This window comes from Galendromus occidentalis, unplaced genomic scaffold, assembly GCF_000255335.2.
Source record: "Galendromus occidentalis unplaced genomic scaffold, Mocc_1.1 scf7180000077530, whole genome shotgun sequence".
Lineage (NCBI taxonomy): Eukaryota > Metazoa > Arthropoda > Arachnida > Mesostigmata > Phytoseiidae > Galendromus > Galendromus occidentalis.
Window position 1 is genome coordinate 1,360,207 of NW_003805518.1, and position 25,418 is coordinate 1,385,624.

At 51.3% G+C, this 25,418-nt stretch overlaps 1 protein-coding gene across 1 annotated transcript; it reads left to right on the forward strand.

Moving 5' to 3' along the window:
• Positions 1-16: 16 nt before the first annotated feature.
• RyR (Ryanodine receptor) lies at positions 17-24,999 on the forward strand. The gene is made up of 50 exons (XM_029112865.1): positions 17-76; positions 181-241; positions 1,830-1,975; positions 2,092-2,245; positions 2,338-2,450; positions 2,562-2,761; positions 2,847-2,980; positions 3,506-3,726; positions 3,846-4,015; positions 4,101-4,219; positions 4,332-4,396; positions 4,549-4,819; positions 4,896-5,586; positions 5,672-5,888; positions 6,093-6,301; positions 6,423-6,500; positions 6,611-7,546; positions 7,711-7,827; positions 7,925-8,088; positions 8,175-8,567; positions 8,677-8,922; positions 9,011-9,080; positions 9,265-9,451; positions 9,547-10,241; positions 10,366-10,694; positions 10,788-11,434; positions 11,530-11,974; positions 12,141-13,557; positions 14,533-14,812; positions 14,969-15,243; positions 15,405-15,722; positions 15,960-16,309; positions 16,471-17,025; positions 17,303-17,955; positions 18,092-18,151; positions 18,246-19,073; positions 19,199-19,576; positions 19,711-20,186; positions 20,317-20,832; positions 21,182-21,385; positions 21,551-21,760; positions 21,881-22,024; positions 22,205-22,370; positions 22,521-22,607; positions 22,707-23,293; positions 23,442-23,499; positions 23,626-23,904; positions 24,131-24,287; positions 24,468-24,633; positions 24,846-24,999. Exons 1-50 carry the CDS (start codon positions 17-19, stop codon positions 24,997-24,999), a joined length of 15,456 nt encoding a protein of 5,151 aa, XP_028968698.1.
• The last annotated feature ends 419 nt before the right edge of the window (positions 25,000-25,418 follow it).

Consider the following 25,418-nt stretch of genomic DNA (forward strand, 5'->3'; position numbering starts at 1 on the left):
AGGAGGTGAAGTAATAATGGCGGAAGGGCCCGAGGGCGCTTCCTCGGAGCAGGATGATCTTTCGTTCCTCCGGACGGTATGCGGAATCGATCGAGAACAAGCTTTGGATTTCATGATTCCAATCTCAGTGCGGTGCGCCGTGTGATTGTGATGATCGATCTAAAGTTTCGGTGCTTTCAGGATGACATGGTGTGCCTGCAATGTACAGCTACAGGAACCAGGGTCTGCCTCGCTGCCGAGGGTGAGTTTCTTAACGATGCTCTGTGGCAATCGGAGAAAAATGGTGGCTGTCGCCGATGCCTCGGGGAGACTTCGTCGAGCGAAATCTATAAGCGTTCGAAATTCTCGGACCGCAGATGTTGTCGATTCTGTCGGAAGCAAATGATCCAGTCGGTATTCCTGGAATGGAAAGAACGCACGGCGATTATCATCTGTCGCATTTGAAATTCACGTCGAACGCCATAGTTCGAAGAGTACATTAAAGACGACATGATATGCTCACGGCGAATCTGTGAAGCGTGAGGCCCGCTGTCGGAGAAGCTCGGCATAAGCCTAACCGGGTTAGAGCAGCAAGCGCTCGGGTCGCCGTCTCGGACCGTCTCAGACCACAGCATTTATGCTGCCACAATAGACACATTCGTTGAGCAAAAGCTATTTTACTCTCCGTCAAGGTAGCTGCCCTGAGGTTAATGATTTGGTCGGAATGGCCCGATAGCTGTGAGGGGCAACTTCGATCGATTGCATCGGAAGCGGATCGACCTGGACCCGAGAGGGTTCGAAACTCGGAAGGGGAAATCATTAAGGCATTATGATTTGATTCACGAGCTGTCTTTAGGAATTCCGTGGTCTTGATGGGTATTCTCTCTCCCGACAAGTGTCAGCGCCCGTGGCTGAACTCGCTCCGGCTTGACCCGAATAGAAGGAAGCGACTCGTATTGCAATGAATTCTCAAAACAATAGATGCGAACGACAACCGTATCATCATTTGTCAGTATGCTTATCAGCGGTGTGCGAATGGAACCGAAACACCCTTACGGACAACGATGAAACTCGGATTCGGTTCCGTCTCGATCGTTGGATTCTCGGAGGATTCCCCAAGGCTTAGAGGGGCGATCGCTCGCCCAAGTCTGCGGGGATTCCGGATACTTCAATGAAGAACGCCACGGATAAATCGCATAAAAATGGAATTTTGAAAGCACTAAGCCTTGAGTGGAGATAGTTGTGGAAGAGAAATGGTCCTTTGGCAAGCTTCTTGATCTCAAGGCCATATCTTGAGTTATGATCGATCATCAACCAGAAGTGCCGGCTCCCAGTTCTGTTGTCATGAGCCCGCTCGGGAACCCGGGGGGCATGAAGGACCATAACACGCTGTCTTGGATAAAACATCCCTTGGCCTGACTGGGCACTCGAGCCCAACCGCGCACTCCTAGTCATGACGGAAAACCATCATGAAGCTCCGATATTTGGCGTCTTCGATCATATGCTCTTCACAGATCAGGACCGGTCTTTTCCTCGAGTACTATTCGGTCGGAAGATTCCGGAGGGAGACGCTTGTGTGGAGCTCTCGGAATTCGGGGGAGGGCCGTCAATGTTTTCACTGCACTCATTGACCTAGGAAACATGGTGGGTCATACTCGAGGAGCTGCGGTTCCCGGTCCCGAGTCGGACACGCACCTCACCCTCTATCGAGGGTTGGGCGTGTGGCACAGACGGGAAGGCCCGCGTTTTCGGTATAAGATCCAGTTCGGAATCAGAGGATAGCGCTTCCCTTTCGCCGGTCGGGTTTCCCAGGATCGGATATGGATTATACCGAGATTGGAAAACTTCAGGTTTCGGCAACCGGCATTGTTATCTGGAGAACATAGCAGACAAAGATCTCCCACCCGCGATGCTATCCTGCGTGTTCGTCATAGAACAAGCCTTATCCGTCCGAGCGCTGCAGGAGATGGTCACGGCGACGAATTCCGGTGAATCCGTGAGTGAACTTTTTCTCGCACATCAACTCAAGACGCTTTCGATAATTCTTGGAGAATCAAACGAAAACAAAGCATTCCCGGAATTAAATTCACTGTTTCGATCTTTACCGTGCAGAGCACAAGCACGCAGTCGGGACACCGCACCCTCCTCTACGGTCACGCCGTTCTTCTGCGACATCAGAGCAGCAACATGTACCTTGCCTGCCTTTCGTCATCATCTTCGAACGACAAACTGGCTTTCGACGTCGGTTTGCAGAATCACTCCGAAGGTGAGCACATGGGAGGACTTATCTGCAGGGATATTCCCCGCGAGAATCCATCAGCGAAGTTCCGATCGATAATTCTGTTCACTATGCTGCAGGTGAAGCGTGTTGGTGGACGATTCATCCCGCGTCGAAGCAACGTTCCGAGGGAGAAAAAGTCCGGGTGGGGGACGATCTTATTCTGGTGTCTGTTGCGACAGAAAGATACTTGGTACGGATCAGATATCAGAGCTGAACTTCCATCGATGTTCCAGGGAGTCCAAACATTTTATTGTATGAGTTTTGGAGCTCCCCCGCGAGCCTAGCCCAATTCCCGTTGCAGCACACCGCGAAGGAGGGGGAGAACACGATCGTGAACGCATCCTTCCATTTGACTCACTGGCCGGTCGCTCCTTTCGGAACCGGCGCTTCGAGAACCAAGAACGTTGGATACGTCTTCGGCGGCGAGGTGATACGATTCTATCACTCGGGTGACGAATGTCTCACCATACCTCAGAATTGGACCGAGGAGCCGGGTCAGAAGTGAGTTAATTGAGAGCTAGAGCTCGCAATACACTCGCAGCATGCCGGGGTGTGGAACTCTAAGCGACCGACGATCGTATTCCAGCATTGTCGTCTACGAGGGCGGTGCTGTGTTGAACCAGGCACGTTCATTGTGGCGTCTCGAACTGGTGCGCACCAAATGGGCCGGAGCCTTTATCAATTGGGAGAACCCTCTGAGAATACATCATATCACAACAGGTATGTTCCGGGCTTTCCGTTGGTGGCACGCTAATTCGCGAAGCGCGTAACCTTGTGGAAAGAGCGGCGAAGCGAACCGAATAGAACCCAGGGGGAGCCAGCTCGGGAGGGGGGGGCGATAAAGTTACCAGTTTCAAGGTCACCAGGTGCATTGCCGTCGGAAAGTGTGGGTTTTCTGTCTCTTAGCGTCGTTCTCTCATTCCGTCTGCCGAATGTACATTCCTGACTTTTAGATCATTAGGCAGAGCTGCTTCCGTCGGCGGTCGTGGGTCGTAGGGATTGCATCGGACCTCTACGATTGAAGTTTCGGTGACCTTGAGCGGGCTGCTGCAGGAACTGAGATCCCCAGTCCTGAGCAGTCCCAGGGAATCTCTTCGCATCAGAGAATTGAATCACGATGATCGACTGAACGAGAGGGGGGTTCGCCGATCAGACAGAAGAGAGGAGGAACCCCCCTGACTCACACCCTCGATCTTAATGAGCACTTCATTGCTGTTAAGTAGTTGAAAAGCTCGGTTCCTTCAGGTCAATATTTGTCCTTCAACGAGGACAAAGAGGTCTGCCTCGTACCACCGGAGAAGGCTACATTGTCGAGCACGGCTTTCTGGCTCCGGAAAGACAAGGACGACAAGAAAGTTCAAATCGATGAGAAAGATGAAGAAGTGCTCGGATTCCCTCTCGTCAAATACGGAGACACTACATTTTTCATCCAACACCAAGAAACGAGCCTCTGGCTCTCGTATAAGGTAAGCATTGGATTCGTCATTCATACTTTACCTGGGACGCGGGTCGGAGCATGGTTCGTGTTCTTTAGCGGCCAGGTACTCTAGCCCACTAGACCATTAATCTGAGTTGCTCCCCGCAGACCTATGAGACGAAAAAGCGCGGTGTAGGCAAGGTCGAGGAGAAACAGGTCATCATGTCAGAAGAAGGCAAAATGGACGACGGTTTGGAATTCTCGAGGGCTCAGGTTGAAGAGGCGAGAACGGCGCGCGTGATTCGCAAATGCGGTTCACTCTTCACCAAATTCATAAAGTTCGTATTTCGGCGATGAACTCCATTCCACAGAGGATAACGGGAGCGAAAAGAGGAATTCCGAACCAATTTATACCATCCTCAGGAGTTTAGACGCTATGGCGACCATGGGAGCGAAGGCTCTGGAGTCATTCGACCAGGAAGAAATGAATCTGTGTTTCGAGGACTTGATAAATTACTTTGCTCAACCCGAAGACGACATAGGTCTGTGGAAAAACGTCCGATATTGATTCCATGAATCGGTCAGGATGATCTGTGCTATGTTATGATGTGGAAAAAATTGAAGCCAAATCTTATTCCTCCATTGCCCATTCAGAACACGAGGAGAAACAAGCCAAGCTGAAAGCACTCAGGAATCGGCAGGATCTCTTCCAAGAAGAGGTGCTTTTCGACTGTCCACGCAAGCGTTGGCGACCTCGGAAACGGCATTATACTTCTACTCCGTAGAGAGTCGTCGAATATGTCGATGGCTTGCTCTGAGCTGTTACTTTTGAGATCGCGATTACATTGGGAATATTGTAACCTTTTTCCAGGGAATCTTGAACCTTACGCTCGACACGATCGACAAGATCAACGCCATCACTACCGGAAACTTCGCAGTTGCTGGCGGAAGTGAAGCCGCAATACAAGACCTTCTTGCGGGCGAGGGAGGTCCCAACTGGGAAGAAATATCCGGCTACCTCTATCAACTGTTAGCTTGTATCATCAAGGGGAATCACACAAATTGCGCGCAATTCGCCCAGCCCCATCGACTCGATTGGCTCTTTGGAAGACTCGGGAGTCAACAAGCGAGTGAAGGAACCGGTGAGTTGACTGAACGAGAGCTGATACAAAATCTCCTCTCAAAGGCTCGTCATTCAATTTTCCGATCCATCCACAGGTATGTTGGATGTGTTACACTGCGTCCTGATCGATTCGCCGGAGGCGCTGAATATCATGAAAGCCGATCACATTAAAGTGATTATCTCGCTGCTCGAAAAGCACGGCCGCGACCCGAAGGTGCTCGACGTCCTCTGCTCCCTTTGCGTGACCGGCAACGGAATCGCGGTACGTTCATCTCAGAACAACATCTGCGATAATCTGCTGCCGGGTCGCGATCTCCTACTTCAAACAAAACTTGTTGACCACGTCAGCAGCATGAGACCGAATATCTACGTGTGCAAGATAGAAAACTCGGCCATGTTCAGGAGATGGTACTTCGAAGCTCAAGTTGACTATCAAGAGACGATTTCACATCTGGAGCCCTACCTCCGTATCGGATGGGCATCGACAGCGGGTTACGTGCCCTATCCAGGCGGAGGATCGAAATGGGGTGGTAACGGGGTCGGAGACGATCTCTTCTCGTACGGCTTCGACGGCCGTAGTTTATGGACCGGAGGCCGGGCTAATGAAGTTCTCGCGGTTGAGGAGAGTCCTCTCATCAAACGCGGTGACGTCATCGGCTGTATCCTTGACCTGAACGTCCCGGTGATCAGCTTCACAGTCAACGGTCGGAAAGTGAAGGGCTGTTTCAGGGATTTCAACCTAGAGGGCCTCTTCTACCCGGTCATATCGCTTTCGGCGAAAGTGAGGTGGGTGCTGCGAGTCGAAAACCGATGTGACGCGGCTTGTGAATATCTAGCTTCCCTTTGACAAACAATTTCGCCGAACTTGCAGTTGCCGCTTCTTGCTCGGTGGGGACCAAGGTCGCTTGCGATACGGACCTCCAGAGGGCTATTCGGCACTATGTGAGGTCCTGCTGCCGCGGCAGGCGCTCACCGTGGAGCCCTGCTTTATGTTCGGGGACCTTTTCAAAGGCATCTATCAGGGACCAACGGCGGAACCGTCCGTTGAAGACGTGGCCTTCGTACCGGAACCCGTAGAAACAGCCACTGTGAGTTGAAGAACTAAGCCCTGTCGTTCTAAATAGCTGATACTCGCAGCCCTCAGTCAGCTCAAAATAAAAGAATAGCATTCAATCGATATACGTACCTATGTATGATATTCGTATACACAAATCGAGGAGGGTTTCCTATTTTGAAGCAAGAATGGGGATCATTCCGCAGTTGATGATCGCTCGATCCGTTGCCTATCTTAGGTGGTCCTGCCCGCGTTCATAGAGCAGGTGCGCGACAAACTTGCGGAAAACATCCATGAAGTGTGGTCCATGCGCAAAGTCGACGAGGGATGGTGTTGGGGTGAAGAGAAAGATGACGACGAGTGGCTTCATCCATGCCTCGTTCCATTCTCGAGGCTGCCCATGGCTGAGAAGAGATACGACATCCTCCTGGCGTTGAATACCCTCAAGTGAGACATTTTACGACAGAACCACTAATTCCGATTCTCGGAGAATTATATCGGTCCATGAGAATATGGATTACCGAGAATTTGATTTCCTCGTCTGACAAGGTTTTTGAACCCTTTCCAGGACCGTGGTTGCACTCGGGTATCACGTCTCAATGGATACTCCGCCCGGCAGGATCAGGACGGTGAAACTCCACAACGAGTGAGCTTCAATTAGTCTCTAGTCGTCGGCTATACGTAGACCTTCCACGCCCAATTAAGCCGAGATTAAAGACGGGCCTCCGGTAATCGTGATATTTTTTTTACGTTCAGCCCGTACATGCAACCTAACGGATACAAGCCGGCTCCTCTAGACTTGTCTCAGGTAACGCTGAGTTCAAAGATGGACGCTCTGGTGGAGTTGCTCGCCGAGAACACGCATAACGTCTGGTCGCGGGAGAGGATCCAACAAGGATGGACCTACGGAATCATCGAGGACTTCCAAACCAGACGCAGCCCACATCTCGTTCCCTACAAATACGTCGACGATTCAATCAAGAAAGCCAACACGGATACTGCCGCAGAAACGGTCAAGACTCTTCTAGCCTACGGCTATGTTCTGGAACCTCCGGCGGGAGACACAGATCAGCAGGTCCAGAGCAGGGACGCTGCATTGGCCAAATTGAATTCGAGAACATTGCGCGCGGAAAAGACGTACGCCGTCACATCCGGGAAGTGGTATTTCGAGTTCGAGGTTTCGACACCGGGACCCATGAAGGTCGGTTGGGCCACAGTGAACTTTTTGCCCTCCTGCGAGCTTGGAGGTGACGAGAACTCGTTCGCCTACGATGGTCTACTTGGCCTGAAAAATAGTGCCGGCGGCAGCGAAGCCTACGGACGTCAATGGGCAGTTGGCGACGTCATCGGCTGCATGCTCGATCTCCACGATAAGACCATCTCGTTTTCGTTGAACGGCGAGCTCCTCCTCGATGCTCTCGGCGGGGAAGCGGCCTTTTCCGAAATTCCAGGAGACATCGGTTACGTGCCCGCTTTCACCCTGGGCATCGGTCAGAGAGCTCGTCTCGTCTGGGGTCACGACGTGAACCTGCTCCAGTACTTCACCACGTGCGGTCTCCAGGAGGGCTACCAACCGTTCTGCGTGAACATGAACCGCCAGCTGTCGATGTGGTATAATAAGGACGACCCGATCTTTATCAACTTTGACGAAGCCGAAGTTTCTAATGTGGAAGTGACCAGAGTTCCACCAGCGTAAGTGGCGCAACGATATCTCAGAAAATCTACTCACAGGATTCCGAAGAGAGACCAAAATCATTGATAATACGGGACGTTGATTGGAACCTGTGTCCCACTCGCTCGGTGATCTAGCCCTGACTCTCCGATGGCGGCTTTACTTGAATCAAATGGATTTCCAGGGGAGAAGCTCCACCAGCCATGAAGATCACCCACAAATTGTTCGAGTCCGTGGAAAAAGTAAACTATGAATTCTTGCGGCTCAGTCTCCCGATCCAGTGCCACGAGGAATTCATCGAGTAGGTTTCAGGGAATATCCACCTCGATTCTTGTATCGGGGGCCGTGAGGAGACTGCAAGGGACGGGAGCCACGATCTTATTTTCTCTATTATTCAGTGCCTCGGCAAAGGAACGTCAGTGGGAAGAAATGCAACATCGTCAGAAACAGCACCACGAGGTCATGTTTCATGCAGATCCGAGGACGCAGCAGTCTGTCAGACCACCGGGGAATCTGGAGCAACACATGTTGCAAAGTGGCTTCAGCATGTCGGACGTGAAAGGTGGGTCACAATACAGCGGTAGCAGCCGTGACAGATATCGAGCATAAGCAGCTTCCAGCACAATACGAACGGAAATCTTTTCGTAGATCTCCAGCGAGCCTACTCAGAGGATGCTCCAGAGGGGGCTGGATCCGATTCTCCAGTGCTTCCGAAAGGCCCTCCGCCGAGAAGGAAATCCATTAGGTCGGGCGCTCTGACAAAAGCCTCTTCTTTCGATCACACCGCCGGAGGACTGCTCACGCCCGGATTCGACACGAAAGGCGTCGATTCGGACCAATCAATGATCCCGTCGTTGAGCGAGCTGGAACTCCGGGCCAAAGGCCAAGATCCCCACGATAAGAAAGCCAGAGGCAAAAGCCCTTTCAAGTTTTTCTCTCGAAACAAAGATATTCCGACAATGGAACCTGCTCCTCCTGTGAGTTTAAGTCCTCCGCCGACCGTCACCATCAGGGAGCCGTCGATACGCGGCCATTCGCCAGGTATGTCACGCGACCATAAAGTTTTGCATCGAGCTCCTCAGAAGGAGCTCGGCGAACTCCTTCTGGAGAATGACTCTCACGTAACGACTCCCCCCTTGCATCGTTGAAGGATCGGTCGCGGGTTCAAATGGAGGTCAGCTCCAAGTTCCGGGAGGCGTTTCACGGCAAGGAAGCACCCGAAGACAGTCTATGGCGCACGGGCCTATACCGCACGAGGAGGGCGGCGCCGGTCTCGATCCAAAGTGTCTTGAATATTGTCACGAGTATTTCTATGGATGCCGGATATTTCCGGGTCAAGATCCTCAGCACGTCTACGTGGGCTGGATCACGACAGCGTACAAGTACTTCGACAAAGGTGATCCCAAGAGCCTTGTAGGGTATATCAAGAGCTATTGAGATCTCAGGAACGAGAATAGTTCAATAAGAATCCTGATTCATTACAGTCTTTGACCTCCAAAAAATACGGAAAGTCGCTTATCATGGCTTCGGTGACGATGGCAGCGTGAGAGAGATGTAAGATCATTCAGTTTTGTGTTTGATTGAGATTATTCTTGCTGATAACGTGATGATGTTCCATGGCCCCGATCATTCGTGTGGACTGAGCTAAGATCTGACAGAAATATCCCGCTACCGAGACTCGTATTCGCTTCATGACCCTCTCTATGAACACGGGGATCAATCTGTAAATCGGTTTCAGCCTGGACCGGAGGAATTCCTATATGGTCTGCGCGGGTCAGCTTCTACATGATGTCCAGAACGCATCCGGAGATGGTGCATCCAGAGGGGCCACTAATCAGGGAATGTACGTCGGCTGTCACATCGACGTATCGACAGGTTTTTTGACCTTCACTGCCGACGGGAAACCAACGAAGACAAGGTTCAAGGTCAGGACAAGATGCTAAGATATCATCATGAACAAGATCATGAACTATTCCAGTCCTCCGAACTATTGATCAATCGGCTTACTGGCTGATTACAGATGGAGCCCGGCACAAAACTTTTCCCGGCCGTATTTTTCGAAGCCACAACCAAAGAGGTGTTCCAGTTCGAGCTCGGCCGCACGCCCTCGACGCTGCCGCTGTCCGCCGCTTTGTTGCGCACTACAGCGAAAAGTCTCCAGCCCCTGTGTCCGCCACGGCTCCGAGTTCAATGTCTCCAGCCGTTCTCTTGGGCCAGAGTTCCCAATTTCAACCTGCGACCTCATGCTCTGCGTCTCTCCGAAATCAGAGGCTGGTCCATAATCGTGGAAGACCATGTTTCGATGCTAGCCGTCCACATACCCGAGGAGGATCGTTGTATAGACGTCTTGGAGCTGATAGAACACGACCGGCTCGCGAACTTCCATGCGGGCTCGTTGGCGCTCTATGAGGCTCTTTGTTACCAGGGCAATCAGAGAGCAGCTCACATCATCTGCAACCATGTGGATGAGAAACAGTTGATGTACGCGATCAAATCGGCCTACATGTCCGGCCCGCTGAGATGTGGTTTCACCAACCTCTTGATTGCGCTTCACTTGGAGTTCCACGCCTACTCGATGTCCCTGACGCAAACCGAGTTCATCATTCCTCTTGGTTCAACTCTCAAGGATTTCTATGAGGATTCTTCTGTCGCGCACTCCTTCCAGACCCTGCAGTGCATATCGATCCGACCGCAACTGACCTTCTCTGACGTCTCGTAAGAAAGTTTTCCTCCTTTCCTTATCGCCGGCCGTTTCTCGCCCACGAGATTCCCGGATTTGGATATTGTCGAGTGTCTCAGCTCCCCATACTGAGTTATCCTCCCGTCTCCGTTCTTCAAGGGCCACTGTCGATTCCATCAAGGACCTCCATACGCCGACCTTCCCACACGACGCCTTGCGCCAATTCGTCATGGAAGGTCTAGCGGATGCTGTGAGAAAGGATTCCAAGCCCAACCGTGATCCGATCGGAGGCAGCAACGAAAATCTCTTCGTGCCGCTGCTGAAGCTCGCGGATAAACTTCTGGTCACCGGGCTCCTTGACGACGCGGACCTGGCCTGGATGTTGAAGCTCCTGGATCCCGTTGTTTTCGGTGAAGTCGAGGAGCCAGACCGCGAGATCACCGAAGTTCCTCCAATCGGGGAAGTGATCAAGAAAGTGGGGCTCATCGGTGAGTCGCTCCGAGGACATCCGGAAAACATGGGGAGCCATCTCCTCTCCGAACCAAGAACAGGAATCTTGAAATTTTTCGCATTCATTCCAGACATGCACGTCGCCGAAGGCGTGCAGCTGCAGCTCTGCCACATACTCCACCATCTCCTCGACCTGCAGCTGAGGCACCGAATTGAATCGATAATAAATTTCTCGGATCAGTTCACCGGAGACATCCAAGCGGATCAGCTCCGCCGATACATTGAAATCAAGCAATCCGATTTGCCGTCTTCAATCGCCGCTAAGAAAACCAGAGAGTTCCGATGCAAACCGATCGAGCAGATGCGAACGGTGCTCAACTTCAAGAATCTCGATGAGGAAGCCGGCGACGATTGTCCATGTGGGGAGGAAATCCGCTCGGCTTTACGCGATCTCCACGACGAGCTCATCTTTCGTTTGAAGAAATGCATTGCCGAGGAAGAAGCGGCCAGCGAGGACGCCGAAGGTGAATCCAAAGCCGGCAGTGCAACCGTTGCGCAGAAACTTCTCGGAATCGTGAAATTCGTCAAGTCCACTACCCAAGATGAAGAGCCAGAAGCAGAACCGGAACCCGAGAAGGCTGTCCTGAACGAGGAGCTTTTCATCAAGAAAGTCGCCAAAACCGTTGTCGGATGGGCTCAGCGGAAAGAGATCGAGAACAGAGAGGTCATCCGACAGATGTTCAATCTCCTACTCAGAATCTACAACGCTGTGGGCGAGGTGAGGCATCGTCAGTCACAACAATTATTCCCTGATGCATGAGAACCGAACTCTCCTTGATTATTCATTCAGACGAGACTTGGGGACCATTTCAGCTGATCAAATCACTGGAGAAGACCTACATCATCTCGGAGAAAAGCCATTCCGACGTGATAAGTCTGTTCGGCAATCTAACTAAAATCCGGGCGCTGCTACCGGTCCAAATGTCACCGGAAGAGGAGGAAATCATGAGAGTGTCCTCGTGGTCGCTCGTGAGGAACAGAATATTCTTTCAGCATCCGGATTTGATTCGGATTCTGAGTGTGCACGAAAACGTCATGGACGTGATGGTGAACACATTAGGGAAACGAGCTCAGACTCAACAACCAACGGCCGCCGCCGTGACAGAAGGCGAGAAGCACGAGGAGAAGGACACGTCGCACGAGATGGTCGTATCCTGCTGTCGTTTCTTGTGCTACTTCTGTCGAACGGGACGAGTCAACCAGAAGGCCATGTTCGATCATCTCGACTTCCTCCTCGAGAATTCGAACATACTTTTGTGTACGCATCCTTGATCTTCTTTTCAATTATCCGTGAACAATTAATCAACAATTATTCATTCTCATGAGCGGATCAAGCGTCAAATCCAATTCTGGCTACAGGCAGGGAAAAGAAATTTCCAGTCTCACGATTAGATCAGTCAGAGAAGCATTTTTCGAATTTTCAGCGCGGCCCTCTCTCCGGGGATCCACTCCGCTCGATGTCGCGTACTCGTCACTCATGGAGAACTCGGAATTGGCGTTGGCGCTACGAGAACATTATCTCGAGAAAATCGCGATTTATCTATCTCGTTGTGGTCTGCAATCAAATCAAGAACTCGTCGACAAAGGTTACCCCGATGTGGGATGGGATCCGGTCGAAGGTGAACGATACTTGGACTTCCTCCGGTTCTGTGTTTGGGTGAACGGGGAATCCGTCGAAGAGAATGCCAACCTGGTCATCCGACTCTTGATCCGACGACCCGAGTGTTTGGGTCCGGCGCTTCGCGGCGAAGGCCCAGGACTGTTGGAAGCGATCAAGGAAGCGATAAGGATGTCGGAAGAAATCGCCGTTACCCGAGAGCAGCAGGGTTTGCCGGTGAGACCCACCGAGGAAGAGGACGAGGACTATATCGACATGGGAGCGGCCATCCTGAATTTCTACTGTGCCCTCGTCGACCTTCTCGGTCGTTGTGCTCCGGACGCAGCGACCATCGCTCAGGGCAAGAACGAATGCATTCGCGCCAGAGCCATCCTGCGTTCCCTAGTTCCCCTCGACGATCTTATCGGAGCTCTGAGTCTCCGATTCACTTTGCGGACCCCGCGTCGAAACAAAGACGGTCAGCTGGTGTCCGATTTGCCCGCGGGCCTGCATCCCAAACACAAACAGAGCATCGCGCTTTTCCTTGAGAGAGTTTACGGTGTCGAAACGCAGGAAATCTTCTACCGAATCCTGGAGAACGGCTTCCTGCCCGATCTGAGATCGGCGACCATGCTCGAGCGGGACGACAACATCCAGAGCGACATGGCCCTGGCTCTGAATCGCTACATCGGAAACTCGGTGCTTCCAATGTTGATCCAGTATTCGCATTTCTATCGCGACGCCGAGAACTTCGATTCGCTGCAAGATGCGGTCCTCCAAACAGTCTATCGGCTCTCGAAAGTCAAGATCCTCACCAAAGGACAGAGAGAAATGGTTTCCGATTTCCTGGTGGCGCTCACCCGAGAGATGCAACCTTCGATGTTGTTGAAACTTCTGCGTAAATTGACCGTGGACGTTTCTCAGCTGACCGAGTATACGGCTGTCGCGCTCCGTCTGTTGATGTTGCATTATGAACGTTGTAACAAATACTATTCTTGCGGCCAAGGTTCATACGGGATCGCTTCGGAAGAAGAGCGTCGTCTGACCATGATTCTCTTCTCGAACATATTCGACTCGCTCTCCAAAATGGAGTACGATCCAGAGTTGTTTTCGAAGTCGTTGCCCTGCTTGACCGCGATCGCTTGCGCCTTGCCTCCCGACTACTCGCTCACCGAGTCTACGGAGGACGATTGGGACAGAAGTAAACCTACGATTTACACACCGACGCCACTCGATACTTACAAGTAAGTTTCTTCTTACATTTGTAGTCAATGCGCACCTTGTGCGGGAAGGGATAGGCGGTTTCAATTCTATTGGAAGGAATCTGGTTCAGGAGACTGAGTCTTCTCCAAAAGACTGCGTATTTATATAATACAATGGCTTTCGGTCTCACGAAGCTCGAAACGAGACCTCCTAGGAGCATTTAATGCATGAGGAAGCGACGTCGGAGGGCGAAGACCCTGGTTTAGCTCCGAGACAGCGGTGGCGCTCGCAGGCCGAGGACCTAATTGCGAAAGTAATCGCATACATTTAATTTTGGGGACGGTACGGACAACGTACAGGCTCCGCGGAAGAGTTCCGTTACGGAGAGTTGAAATCCATCTCGCGAGTACTCGCAGTTCTCACCGCGTGCTTAGGACCGCGGTCGCATCTCGGCTGGATTGTGCCTAGCTGAACAGACGACACTGTTTTCCTTTTCGAAGGATGAGCAGACTCCTGCGGCTACATGTGGTTTAACGGGAGCTACATGTGGTTTAATCGGGAGAATGACTGAGATATTGTGGTTTGCAAAGCCAGTCCGATGAATCCGGGTCGAGCCCCTCCGAGTGTCGATTGGCGATCGTCAGTGATATCCAGAGTTGAGCCGCCTCCATTCCAAAGGAATTTGAGAACTCTGGCTGTGCCTGTACATTATTCGCGCATATTCTTTGCGGCACACTCGGGGCGAGCATCTTCGTTCTACAAAGGCACAAACCTCAGTGCAGAACCCCAACCTGAGAATTTTCTCCCTATAAAATCGCTCACCTGTGCCGCGAACAAAACGGCTATCTCGGATACCTTGAACGTCGAGCCGTCATTCATTTGCTAGAATTTAGTATGTGATTCAGATGGAGCGGGTCTGCTCAAGGGCGAATCGTCCCGAATCAATAAGCTTCAGCTTACATCAACATGATCACTGAGGAGGGAAATAATTGGAAACACTATATTTTTTGTCGCAGTGTCCATCTCTCGGAAGATCTCCAGAACATCGTACAGAGGTTCTCAGAGCATTATCACGAGCAGTGGGCAGTCCGGAAAGCGGAGCAGGGTTGGCAATACGGAGAGAGATTCTGTGACGAGCTCCGCGCTCATCCCCGGCTGAAGCCTTATAACCTGCTCCAAGAGTGGGAGAAAGAACGATACAAGGAGCCGATCCGGGACCTACTCAAAGCCGTTCTGGCGATAGGATGGAGGCTAGAGCCCGGAGACCAGCCGCGGTCAACAGGACCCATTTTTCACGTGAGTCGGGACGCCCCTATGAGATAGTTGTTCCCATCTCATGCGAGAATCTGATTGAGAATGTTCCAGACCATCGGAATCTCGGGTTTGTCTCCTGAAGCAGAACTTAGAATGCGAATCGGGAGAAATTATCCACACAGATCAATCGAATTCCAGAACTGCATCAATCCGTTGGAATACGCGCCGAGCCCGGTGGACCTGTCCAGTCTGACGCTGACCAAAGATCAAATGGTGTTGATGGAGCGCATAGCTGAAAACACACATGACATCTGGGCGTTCGGCGTGAAGCGTCAGCTCGACTCGATCGGGGGAGAAATCAATCCGCAGTTCGTTCCGTACGATTTCCTAACCGATCAGGAAAAATACAAAACTCGGGACCGCGCTCAGGATTTACTTAAGTTCCTCCAATACGAAGGTTACCGCATCGCAAAGTGAGTGTCTGCCCTCGATCTCATCCCTTTCTCCGCAGGTAGCAGCGGAGATCTCCGTCTCGATCCCGCGGACAGCGTGTTTCGTCATATTGAGCTTTCATCCCGATTGCATTCGTTTCGCTTTTTTTTCGCACGTTCGTCAAGAACTCCCCATTTTTCAGCAAGGACAAGAGGCGTCCCGACGAAGAGGGTTTGGGCACAACCAAACAAGAGGTCCGATTCGCGACCTCTCTACTCGAGAAACTCATCCAGTATCTGGACGCGGCTGCGATGCACATGAAACTGCTCAGACCCAGCTTGCCATTCAGCAGACGCAGTTCCTTCCGCCAGCACTCCAAGGACGTGAAGTTTTTCAACAAGGTCGTCTTGCCGCTCATCGATCGATTGTTCGTTGCCCACAGGCAATTTTTCCTCCAAGCTGCCACGGCAACCAGTATTGTCGGAACGGCTACGGTCCGCGAAAAGGAGATGGTCGCTAAGTACGTTTCCCATCGATTGTTTTCTCCCAGAAACGGGAAATAAGAGCGCTTCGTCGCATTCGTGGTGGGAACGAGAGAAGAAACCCGTGCTCCGAGTTCTTTTCTGTCCGACCGCACAGCTCGTCAGACTCCTCGCAGTTTCTTTTTACGACGACGAGCCGGAAGAGGAAAAAACACTCGCGCGAAATCTCGCAGACCGAGTCCAAAACGCCATTCGTTCTCGTTATTCGGTTTCAGGCTCTTCTGCAAACTCGCCGGACTCTTCCGCTCAAAGTTCGTGGTGTTTGGGAGCGAAACGAAATTGACCGTGTCGTGCCTGCAAGTTCTGTGCAGGGCCACGGACGCCCGAACGGTGGCCAAGAGTTGTCCTGACCTCGTCAAAACCTCCATTCTAACCTACTTCAACAACGTGGCTGACGATCTCGACAACACGGTGAAGAATCTCGAGACGGGACGCTACACCCACTTGCGAGGCACCCACTTGAAAACGTCGACGTCATTGAATTACATACAAGTGTCGGTGATCCCCGTACTGACGGCCCTATTCGATCACTTGGCAAGCAACGAGTTCGGAGCCGATCTGCTGCGTAAGTATCGTAGCGCGTCCGCGGGGCGGCCATAATCGTGGCCGAAAAAATCCACTCCAGGGGCAGTATGTACATATATGATGATTCATGGACGGCACCGAGAGGCATAAAAATCATTTACGGGGAACCATCAAGGCTGATCGTGTCCTTCACCCCAACAGTGGAAGACGTCCAGGTGGCTTGTTACCGCATTTTGAATGCGATCTACATGCTGGGAACGAGACAGGATCTGCATAAGGGGAAATCTTTCGTGAGAGCCGAGATGGATCGCCACCGCCCCGCATACGGGAACTGTCTCGGGGCGTTCGCCGCCTGCTTCCCCGTCGCATTCCTCGAGCCCGCCTACAACAAATTCAATCCACACTGTATCCACTCGAAGCAGCAGGAGCACTCGCTCGAGGCGCAGGCTGTCATGGCGCAGCTCGAAAGCTCAATGCCGAACATTGATGATCTTATTGCGAACGTGGATAAGTTCGTCATGAGCAATACCCGTTACGTCGATCAGCCACATATCATTGAGGTAATCGTTCCCATGCTGTCGGCCTATTTGCCCCTCTGGTGGAGTCAAGGCCCCGACAACGTACCGCCGTCCGCTCAAGGACATCACGTGACCATGGTCACTTCTGAGCACCTGAACAAAGCCGTTAGGAGCATCCTGAACCTTCTCAAGCGAACGGTAGCCGTGCACGATTCGCCTTGGATGATCACGATTGCAGGTAGCGTGAAATTTCACTTCCTCCTTCCGATTCAATTCCCGATTCCTCGGCAGCTAGGAATATTCGAGGAAAAGGGCTAAATGATGCGGTCCAGAATCGAGTTTTCACAACTCATATGATTATTGTACATACTGTTCAAGTACAGTCATCGATTTATGACGCGTTTTTGCGTTCCGTTCCACCGAACGTTTTCCAACGTCGAGCTCTGAGGGTCGGCTTCCGAGGAAGCTCTCAGGTCGAGATGAAAACGTATGCTATACTTTTTATTCTTTCCCAGCCCACGCCGGACAGATTGTTATCAACGCTTCGGAAGAACTGCTCGGCGACACCGTGTTGCCGTTGACAGAGAGAATCTTCGGTGTAATGGATACTTTATTCAAGAAAGAAGAATCGATGCGAGCTTTCCTCAAGTCAAGCGCAGAGGACACTTCCGAAATCGAAAATCAGCTGCAGGAAGAGTACGCCCTGCTCACGAGAGACATTTACGCGTTCTATCCGCTTTTGATAAAATACATTGATCTCCAAAGAAATCATTGGCTGAAACAGAACAATAAGATGGCCGAAACTCTCTACAATCTGATCGCGCATATGTTCAATATGTGGAACAAGTCGCAATATTTCCGACGTGAGGAGGCAAACTTCATTTCAACCTACGAGATCGACAACATGGCTCTTATAATGCCCTACTCGGCCGCCACGAAGGGCCGGCCGATCATGCAGTCGATGGGCTCATCTGGATCTTCCGAGGGCTCTCAGGCCAGCAAGAAGGAGAAGAAAAAGAAGAAGCGAGACGCTAAACGCGATAAGGAAAAAGAGGTCGCTGCCTCGTTGATGGTCGCCTGCCTGAAGCGGATTCTGCCTATCGGGCTGAACTTATTCGCCGGTCGGGAACAGGAGCTCGTGCAGCACACCAAGGAGAAATTCCTCAATGTGAGAGCCGTCTTCCATCTCAGACATGAAACGTATTTTTTTCTCAAGCAGATCGTTCCGAACTTTTGATCGATGAGGGTCAGGATGGAGGAACTTCCGCATATTGGCTGAAGGCAATTGATACCTTGACTTTCAGAAAGAAAACGACGAGGCAATACGGGAGTACGTGAATGTCCAGTTGACCCTCCCAGACAAGGTTGGTGCCGGTGCTCTCGACCTGCGCAAATCGACTCGAATGGCCTGCTGATTATTGTTGGCAAACGAGGAAAACTTTTCTCTTTGAATTGTAGATCGATCCGACGGACGCCATGAGCTGGCAGCATTATCTCTACTCGAAGCTCGGCAACAAGAATGAACTCGATGAGGAACAAGCACTCGTTCAAGCGACTGCCAACAAGAAGGAAAAAGAAATAGTCGTAACACAAGAGATGCTCGTCGACCGAATTATCGATATGGCCAAAGTTTTGTATGGCCTGCACGTCATCGATCATCCGCAATCGTCCTCGAAGGACGTCTATCGAAGCGTGGTGTCAACGCAGAGGAAACGTGCGGTTATCGCTTGCTTCCGGGAGGTATCTCTCCACCAACTGCCTCGTCATCGTTGCATCAATCTCCTCCTCAGCATTTATAAAGCGATGTGGCTCGAGGAAGAGAACGCCGGTCACGAGAAACTCATCGAGGATTTGACCACAACTTTCGAGGAAGCCGAGAAGGGTCAGGAGACGTCCTCGTCCGCCAATCAAGAGTCCGAGGAGCCGAGAAACGATCCCCTATCGCAGCTGGTTCTGACTTTCTCCCGAGCGGCTACGACCGAACACAGCGGCGCGATCGGGCAAGATGACCTATACATGTTGTACGCCTACATCTTCAGTCAGAGCTGTGGGGGCGCCGAAGAGGAGGAAGAAGAAGGGGACGAGGCCGAGGAGCCTTCACTCCAGGAACAGGAACTCGAGAAACAGAAACTTCTCTTCCAACAAGCTCGGCTCGCCGACCGCGGTGTAGCCGAGAACGCTCTCCTCTACATCTCCGCTTGCAAAGGGCATCAGAGCGACATGGTTCTCAAAACTTTGAAACTGGGAATTTCCCTCTTGAAAGGCGGTAACGCGGACGTGCAAACAGTAAGTAGCGGTGCGCTATTCCCTTCCTGAACGATATTCGTGGACTTGGCCCCCGGGCCGGAACTCGGGCTTGGAACAAATCAGGCGCGAAACTCGCTCCTATTACCTGATCAAAAATTTTGCAGCGTATGTTGAATCATCTGAAGGACAAGAAAGATGTCGGCTTCTTCACGTCGATCGCAGCCTTGATGAACTCGTGTGGAGTTCTGAATCTCGACGCGTTCGAGAGAAATCAGAAGGCTGAAGGGCTCGGTGTTGGGGCTCAGGGTTCTGCTGCGGAGAAAAACATGCACGACTCGGAGTTCACCTGCGCCCTGTTCCGTTTCCTGCAACTTCTCTGTGAAGGTCACAATTTAGACTTCCAGAACTATTTGAGAACTCAGCAAGGAAATACGGTCACGGTGAATATCGTTATCTCGACCGTCGACTATCTCCTGCGCCTGCAGGAGTCGATCATGGACTTCTTCTGGTACTATTCCTCTAAGGAACTCGTCGACGCTCCTGTGAGTTGACGGTTACGCTAATTCTGACCGAGAGTGCAGCATGGCTCCTGAGCCAGAGGCAATTCAATGATCGGGCCTCTGATCGCCACATCGGTTCGACTTCCCCGTTGATTGACCCGCTTGTTTTTTTCTAGGGCAAGGAGAACTTCTGCAAAGCTATCACAGTCGCCAAACAGGTTTTCAACTCGTTGACTGAGTTTATTCAGGGCCCCTGCTCCCTGAATCAACAGGCCCTGGCTCATTCCCGTCTCTGGGATGCTGTCGGTGGATTCCTATTCTTGTTCGCCAACATGCAGAGCAAGCTCTCGAAGAGCGCATCGCAACTCGACCTCCTGTTAGAGTTTCTCGATCTACTGAAGGAAATGGTCACAATGATGCTGTCCATGCTCGAAGGCAATGTCATGAACGGCACCATCGGGAAACAGATGGTCGACACTCTCGCCGAATCGTCGACGAATGTCGAACTCATTCTGAAGTTTTTCGACATGTTCCTCAAGCTTCAGGAGTTAACAGGCAGCTCATCGTTCCAAGAAATGGATCCTAAAAACTCGGGATGGATCGCCTATAGCGATTTCAAGAAAGCGATGGAGCAGCAAAAAATTTACGAACCGTGAGTTCTTCTCCAATTCTCGACCTGTCTGAAGCGCTCGGGGGACTCTTGCTGCTTGTCAGCTAACTCATTACCTCGGTGGGCATATTTTACGTCTTCGATTCTTTCTGACTCGGTTTCTGTCTTCTAGCGAGGAAATCGACTTCATGATGGCTTGTATGGAGGCCAACCTCGACAACATGGTCGACTACCGCGAGTTCTCCGACCGCTTCTTGGGTCCGTCCAAGGAAATCGGATTCAATCTCGCCGTGCTCCTGACGAACTTGTCGGAGCACATGCCCAACGAGCCTCGTCTCGCCAAAATGTGCGAGGGCTGCTCGACGCTGATGAAATTCTTCGAGCCGTTCATGGGTCGTATCGAGATTATGGGTTCCGCCAACCGAATCGAGCGGGTCTACTTTGAGGTGGCCGAGGAAGTGAAGAATCAATGGGAAAAGCCCCAGATCGTAGAATCCAAGAAGGCGTTCTTCTACAGTATCGTAACAGAAGGCGGCGACAAAGAGAAACTCGAGCTATTCATAAACTTCTGTGAGGACGCCATATTTGAAATGCAGCACGCGGCCACGATCGCGAACGAAGAAGAGGAGGAACCGCCCACGAAGGCCGAGGAATACGTTTACGCGGGAGGCGAGGAAGAAAGACCCACGTGAGTTGAATTTTCTCTCAATGAGTTGCCCACATAGGCTCTAGAATCATTCAGCGAGTTGGTTTTACGTGTACCACCTACGAGAGGTGAATTACAAAAGCGACGGAGCCTTATGGGAATTTCGGAACGACCACAAGCGGTGTCCGGAGATCACATCGTTGGAAGCCCACGCGATCGCGAGGGAACGGATATATTCCGTGGGGAAGCGATGAGCGCCTGAACCGGGTCCCTCTCTTACATATGTAGATAATAAGGAGACTATTGATGGGTTGATCGGACGCGATACCTAATGGAACAACTCTACCGTGAGCTCTCCAACGGTAAGCATTCCCGTTTTTCTTCTTTACAGCGGTTTCGTCCCACTGGTGAGAGGCGGTCTCCGGTCGTTGTGGCTTCAGCTTTTAAGCTTGCTGAGCTTCCTGACGCCCGGCAATCTCAAGGCCCAATTGGCGAAGACGAAGCAAAAACCCCCAGCGGAGATAGCCGTCGGCGTTGTGAAGGGAATTCTATATGGCGGCGTGTATTCCGTTTGGCTCGTTTATTTCTTCATCAAGTACGTGAAACCCGACCCGAATCGAGGCCATGACATGAGATGCTTCCTCTAAGCGCTTATGGGGTCGAGCAACCCGAGACCATGGGGGTTGGGAAGACAGCGGAGGGGTCCTTGGGACATCGTCGACCAATCTCGCTGACTAGATAGAACCGCTCTGCATTACAGATCCATATGCGGTTTCATAATGAGACTCATGTCCGGGAAACCAATTCTGGCGTCTCAGGAAGACGAGGAAGGCAAGGCAGCTGTGAAATTGAATAAATTCGGAATGCCGATCGTTTCCGCCACACCTGGACCGCCGGCGATAGAGGCTCCCGCAGCTATTCCTTCGATCACCGGAACTCCCCCACCTGAATCCTCATTGTCAGCAGACGAGTACGTTATCCGCATGAGTTCAGCTCCGCTTCTTGAGTTTCTGTGGAGAAAGCTCTCCTGAGAGCCTATAGAGAGAAAAATCGAGAATGCTACTGAGATTATTACTCCATCAACGCATAGGCTCAAGGCAGTGGAAGCCGCGCCTGAGGCGTTGACGTCGCCCGAAGGAAACAAGGACGACGTGAAGGGCTCCCAAATCAATGTTGCTCAACCTAGCGAGTCTGGCCCACCGGCTACCAGCCTCGAACCGCCGAAAGATATTGTGTTAGTAGCGTCGTTCCCACAAATATTTCTATGTCTCTCGTTCCCATAAATACACCTTCCATGTCGTTTCGCGAATATTCTGTTCACAGCATGCTATACCGAGCTGGGGCTGGTCCACGGTGGCATCCGCCGCGTAACTCTTCTCGATGGTCATCTATCTTCCGTTTATTTCCCCTCCAGAGAAACGAAACGACCGTCAGTGATCCAGCAAGAATTGCAGAAGCAGCAAATCGACGCGATGATGTCCACTCAGCCCACGATCATCGGCGACGCTAAGGCCGAAGATGAGGGCGGGCGTGGAAATGCAGCCAAATTCCAGCTTGCGAATGTTCGCCAGAAGGTCGTGGTAGGTGTTTCCGTCTCAGACTTACCGTCTCTCAGTCGGCTCGAGGCCTAGAGCTCGAGATCTCGTCTCATTCAGAGGACACACGAGAGGAAAACATCTTTTACCTTTATATAAACACCTCATAACTCGAAAATGTTCCTTCTTCCAAAGTCCTTCCTGGCGAGGAACTTCTACACCATGAAATACGTGGCGCTGGCTCTGGCGTTCCTTATCAATACAGTGCTCCTCTTCTACAAGGTCAGTGACCGGATGGCTGCCAATGACCCGGGCAATGGATATCGAATCAAACTCCCTCCCACGGGATGCGGTCCTCATAATTGATTCCTCCTCGATCAGGTCACGACTGTCGAGGACGACGATATGGACGGATCCGGGGAGATGATCAAGCGCTCCATGTTCCCAGACGATGACGACGACGATGATTCTAGCGAGGGTTCTGGGAGTCTCTTATCGAACATTACTGACGCATTGCTCGGCTCCGGCGAGGAAGGTTCGGGAAGTTCAGAGGAGGAGGAGGAACTCGAAGAATACGTCATCATGGGGGACTTCCTCCGAGGCTACCATGCGGAACCGGCATTGCGAGCGATGGCGTTAATCCACTCGTTGATATCGATCTGCATGATGATCGCTCACTACAATCTCAAAGTACCTCTGGCAATATTCAAACGCGAGAAAGATGTCGCTCGCGCGTTGGAGTTCGAAGGTTTGTATATATCGCAAGAACCACCCGATGAGGACCTAAAAGCGCGATGGGATCGACTCGTCATATCCACGCCATCGTTTCCCGTGAACTATTGGGATAAATTCGTCAAGAAACGAGTCAAACAAAAGTACAGCGAAACTTTCGACGTCGAACACCTAAGCAAGCTTCTCGGCATAAGGAAAGGCAAAAGCGAAGAAGAATCCAGCGGAATACTTTCATTGTGAGTTGTAGTCGATCGAGCGTGAACTTGCAGAATCAAAGACTTCCCCTCCGAGTCCCGTGAAATAGGATACTATGTATGAAAGAAAAAAAAAGAAGAAAAATTGAGAGAGTTTTTTCCTTGAAAAATTCTTCCATCGTTCCCTCAGCATCAATGTCGACTGGCGATACACCATCTGGCAAGCTGGTGTCACCATCACCGACCAGGTGGGAATTTCGAAATCGATCGAATTGCGGAGCGTAATGCAGCAGATGAACTCCCCTGCTATTTCGGCGAGATGCCAGTGGAGCTTCTCGACAATGAATGCTGATCTCTATGATGATCGTTTCCAGGCTTTCTTGTACAACACGTGGTATCTCACGTTCTCGCTGCTCGGAAATATAAACTACTTCTTCTTCGCCGGACATCTCATCGATGTTGCTGTCTGCATTCCGTCGCTGAAGACAATCCTGCAGTCGGTAACACACAACGGCAAACAACTTATCCTGACAGTGATGCTCCTCACGATCGTTGTGTACATGTACACCGTCATCGCGTTCACGTTCTTCCGGAAGTTCTACGTACAGGAAGAGGATGACGAAGTCACCCAGAAATGCCACAGCATGGCTACGGTATATGATTTCGACTGACAGGCTCTAGTGCATCCATATTTCATTGCTGAACTCACTGCGCCGCTTGGTTGGAGCCGTGCGCGAAACCAAGGTTTCCAGTTTCATTAAGCACAGAGTTGGGGACGCACGTTTTGATTCTCGCTTTCGAAAGGGATACTAATCACCACTGATCAGAATCCTAATGCTCCGGGTCGTAACGTTTGTTCTCTCTCCTAATGATCGGCAGTGCTTCGTGTTCCACCTGTACAAAGGCGTGCGGGCCGGTGGCGGTATCGGAGATGAAATCGAGGCTCCCGACGGTGATGATTACGAGGTCTATCGAATAATCTTCGACATCACTTTCTTCTTCTTCGTTATTGTCATCCTGCTGGCTATCATCCAGGGTGGGTAGTTCAGGGTCGACTCTGGAGACCGATCGACTTTCCGGTGTCCGTTTCCCGGTCTGCTGCGATCGGAAATATCATTTTTCCGAATGAGACGAACCGGCAATACTCTGAATGAATGATTAGCTGGAGTAAGGCACAGCACAACATTTCACTGATTGGAACGTCCAATGGTCACAGGTTTGATCATCGACGCTTTCGGAGAGCTCCGTGATCAGCTGCAGAGCGTTGTCGACGACATGGAGTCCAATTGCTTCATATGCGGTATTGGGAAGGACTACTTCGATAGCGTACCCCACGGTTTCGATACGCACGTTGCCAAGGAGCATAACTTGGCAAACTACATGTGAGTTTCTCCCTTTCCTGCTCGGATTACGGACAGATTCCCGCTCCGAATTTTTCCCTAATCATGCCAATACGCGTTCGCGGAAACGCGTCCGAGCTATTTCAGTTTTAGGAGAACATCGGTAGACTCTTTTCAGGATGGGAACGACCGGTCATTTCAGGGAGTATTCAAATCGTTCCTGCTTGAGAGCTGACCGAGAATCCGCCTTGCAGGTTCTTCTTGATGCATTTAATCAACAAACCAGACACGGAGTATACGGGTCAAGAAACGTATGTCTGGGAAATGTATCAGCGAAGATGTTGGGACTTTTTCCCGGTCGGAGATTGCTTCAGAAAGCAGTATGAAGACGTAGAGGGCAATGGATAGTGAATGGCCTCCGAACCCCGGCCCACCTCATCGAATCTCTGTACCTCAATACTACATCACTCATGAGCCGGCCTCCTAATTTCGGAGAGCATCTGGAATTTACTCAAATCTTAAACGGCTCGGGCGATCAATCATATGGAGTCCATCAATTCTTATGATGGTTTTTTAAATTTAGGTATGAATGAGAACGGACTGACGCCGCGCCGTGGCGAAGCTCAGGCTTTCGAAGTTTCTCTGATTTTTGTATTTTATCACAAGTTTTCGGTATCAAGATCATTTGCTCGAATATACTCCTGATTTCGCATCCGTCCTAGTGCGACGGATGCGAGCCTAAACCCAACAGAAACTCACGCAAAGAACCCATGGGATGAGGAGCTCAGGTAATGAAGCGTTGCAGCGAGTTTAGAGCTTGAATCGCT